Source organism: Limulus polyphemus, unplaced genomic scaffold (genome assembly GCF_000517525.1).
Source record: "Limulus polyphemus unplaced genomic scaffold, Limulus_polyphemus-2.1.2 Scaffold254, whole genome shotgun sequence".
NCBI lineage: Eukaryota > Metazoa > Arthropoda > Merostomata > Xiphosura > Limulidae > Limulus > Limulus polyphemus.
This window is the reverse complement of record NW_013665864.1, coordinates 285,968-289,573: the sequence shown is the minus strand read 5'-3', so window position 1 is coordinate 289,573 and position 3,606 is coordinate 285,968. Positions and strand designations below refer to the sequence as shown.

Sequence of the window (3,606 nt, the reverse complement as noted above, 5' to 3'; positions counted from 1 at the left end):
AAGTAGATGTAACTTTTGTGTGGTTTACTTTTTAGCTTTTTTGAAATTAACTAATGACAGATTTCAGCTTTTTAAAATTACATTTTATTTCCTTTCATAGATTTGATTAATTCAGTTGAAGATATAATTATTTATTAAGACTTACTGGCAATTTTTAACTCTTACTATAAGTGCACGCAAGTTTCAAAATTAAATAAAGGTTTCATTGCCATCGATATGTTCCAAAATTTGCTATAATGGCTTAGTATTTACTTTTTGAATTAACTAAAATGGTTGTCAGCCCAGAGATGTTTAATTATCAATGACTGCCACCCTAAAGTATTTAAGAATGCAAATGTTTTGTAATCTCTTATTCAGATATTTGTAATGGACATATATGAAATATGTTGCTTGCCATTTTGGTAATATTTCAGTTTCTCAGATAATGTATAAATATACAATTTTATTTCACTGAATGCACAGTTTCTAAATACATATTTCTCTTATCTGTAGTATTTTATTTTAATTGAAGCCATATAGAAACTCCCATCACATTTGTCTAGTACTGTAGGTTCTGTGTAGAATGGTCTGTTATATTTGTTTTTAAATGTATTAGTTTAGTTTCAAACAGATGGGATGTGACTACTTAAATATGTATATATATATATATCACTAAATAAACTGCTCTTTTAACAGAAGAATTCAAGACTACTGTATACTTTTTCCTTCATTTAGTGCTGTGTTGGCTGCCTTCAGTTGATTATTGTAATTTTGCATTTGTAGTATCTTTTTTGTGTGTGCTTTAAATTCTTACAGTTAACATACTCAAAATTTAAGAAGTTTTTGTTTCCAGCTTTTAGTATATTTTTTGTGTTGTTGTTTTAATAAGTTGCATTTCACCTACCAGAAGTTGTTAACATTTTAACTTGTAATTCACCTTTTAAGAAATACATACATTCTCTAAATTTCTTGTTTCAAGAATAAATTTGTGAAATAAATTTGTTTAAAATGAAGAACATTATGAAAACTTTATTGACTTGTAAAATTACAGATGTTTAGACAGCCATAATTTAGAATGTATTGGTTGTCCTGATAAAAAGAAAGTTATTCAGTTATTCTGAAACTGTATTCTTCAAATTAGTAGGCTCTTTGTGTCCTGATAAGATCTTTTGCACAGTCTAAAGGAGTCAATGTATTCCCTATGATATTATTGTGTTTGCCATGGTGTGACTATAAGATCTTGTAAATAATAGAAAAAAAACAAAAAACTTTGTGCCTCTGTTGGTTAACTGATGAAAATCAGTAAAAATTTTGGATTAATTTGCAATACATTTATTATGTTTAATTTTTTTTCCATCCAATTAGAATGATGTCAGTAAGCTTTCAGATGTGGAGAAATTGTTGCTGTATCTTCAGTTGCCAGCTGGTGTTCCATCAGATGTTGATCCATTAAAACAGTATGTTTTTGTCATTTATTGTGTTACTTTAATAAGTCTCTTGAGAGACATTTACCATCTTCTTGTCTTTTTTTTTTTAACAGAAGTATGTATTGCTTGTAGTTATAAAAATATTTTCATAATGATTAAACTTTATTCAAATTTACTATTGTACAATGAATGTATAGGACTATATTCAACACTGAATAAAAACCATTCAAATAAAAATGTATCTTAGTATAAATTTGTTAATTCAAGCACAGACATGGGTCAAAAGTATATTAATGAAATTTTGTATATATATAATCAAATGACAGTGTTAACTAAGAAGCAGTCATAACATACGTATGTCCTTATTGTACTGTTAACCAGGCCTGATCTTCATTTTTAAATGCAGTGCACATAAAGTTTATCATAAAATGTTATAAAATTTTGAAGGATGTATAATATTATTTTAACTATTACTTTTTATATAAATAGAGAACTAGGATTGGCTAGGAAAGAAGTCAATGTTGATTCCATAGCTATTCCATCAGTATAGTGATACAAATGCTTTCAAACAGTCGATTTGATTCTTTTTCCTATACAACCCACAAATTTCAAAAACATATGTTTAAGAATACACATTGAACTCTTTCTTGATTAATTAATTCTGTGGTTAGCTGTATTTTCTCTTAAAGAAAAAGTATTTCTGCCAAAAGATTTAACATTAAATATGGCATAACAGATTTTACAGTTAAGCTTCATTTCTGTCTTCTTGTCTCTCAAAGATTAAGTATACTGGACATTTTAGAGAATTTTCACTAAATAATGTGGAAGCTTATTTTTATATATGTACCAATGTTAATATAACTAGACTTTAAGAACATCATAAAAAGTAATTCCTGGTTCACTGTCTTATAGTCTCATATTAAAATATTCATCGCATGTTAAGAAGTTACCTTTGTGGTATTTTAAAGTAAAAACTGACTTCCTGACTAGTATTAGATAATTAGACATGCTAACAGTAGCAAGTTTGCTCAGAAAATAAGGAGAGTAACTCTGAATCTGGTAACTGAGTTTTCTTAGTTTCATTGAAATAATGAGACTAGGCAAATTTGATAAAAATAAAAACAATCTTTATCATAAAACAAACAAGAAAACACAATGTATGTACTTGTGTGCAAGAAAACTGTTTCTTCTATTAGAATTTGTTTATCTCTCCAGCTTTCTTTTTATAAAGATCAACTTCTGTTAAAACTAAACATAATGATCTTATAGTAAGCCTTTATTTGACAATCTCTTAGTAGAATTGAACCAAGAAAGCACATCTGAATTCTATAGGAAAGCTTGGTGTTTTGTCGGGTCGAGAATGTCACATTTACATTTAGACAATGTCAACTTTGCTGACAAATGATATTACAGTTGCTAATCTTTTCATCCCAGATACTATATGCGACTGCAGTATACTCTCAGGCAGAATAGACATTATCTACTATAGAAAACAAAAAGACAAAACAACTAGAAAAAGAATATTTTGATGACTTTCTGGACCATATGATGAATCTCAAACTGCATACACACTAAATAAACAAAAAGTTTTCAAAATTCCTCTATCACTACAGCAGGTAGAAAAAATGCTTGCATATCACACTCCCCTCCCCACTGTACCTTCTTCTGTTTCTTTAAAACCACTAACCTTTCTATTATGATGTGGTGAAGGAACAGGTTAACTGTACATTATTCAACGTTATTCATAAAAACAAGTACAAATAATATGGATGTCACAAACGCTTTAACCCTGTAATTATGGACACCCCTGTACTGTGCATGTCACAAGATTTTACTTTGTTGCATTCTAAATTTTATTAAGCAATCTTACTCTCAATGTATACCAATGAAATTAGCATTAAAATGTACATAAAAGCTCAAAATTTTATATTATCTCAATTTTAATTCCTTTATTTCAAAGGAAACCTAAAAGAAATATTCTTAAACTTCATTTTGATGCACAATTTCACGAAGTTTTAACATCTAGATTTTGTAACATGAAATCAGTTTGGATATACTAAACATATATATATATATATATATATATATATAGAGAGAGAGAGAGAGAGAGAAGTAAGTATAGTAGTTATGTCTGTTATTACTACTATTATTACTTTACTAACGTACGGTAAGGGTAGTAGGTAAGAAAGAAGTAATATTA

At 28.1% G+C, this 3,606-nt stretch overlaps 1 protein-coding gene across 2 annotated transcripts in view; it reads left to right on the top strand.

Annotated features, from left to right (window-relative positions):
• LOC106478835 overlaps positions 1 to 3,606 on the top strand; it is an 86,209-nt gene that overhangs the window by 24,052 nt on the left and 58,551 nt on the right. For both annotated transcript variants that reach the window (XR_002609994.1, XM_022382508.1), the window contains exon 3: positions 1,345 to 1,436. Coding sequence is in view for 1 of the 2 variants with exons in the window: in XM_022382508.1 (XP_022238216.1) it covers positions 1,345 to 1,436 (92 nt within the window). In the remaining variant the exon portion in view is untranslated. The remainder of the gene's footprint in view (positions 1 to 1,344; positions 1,437 to 3,606) is intronic.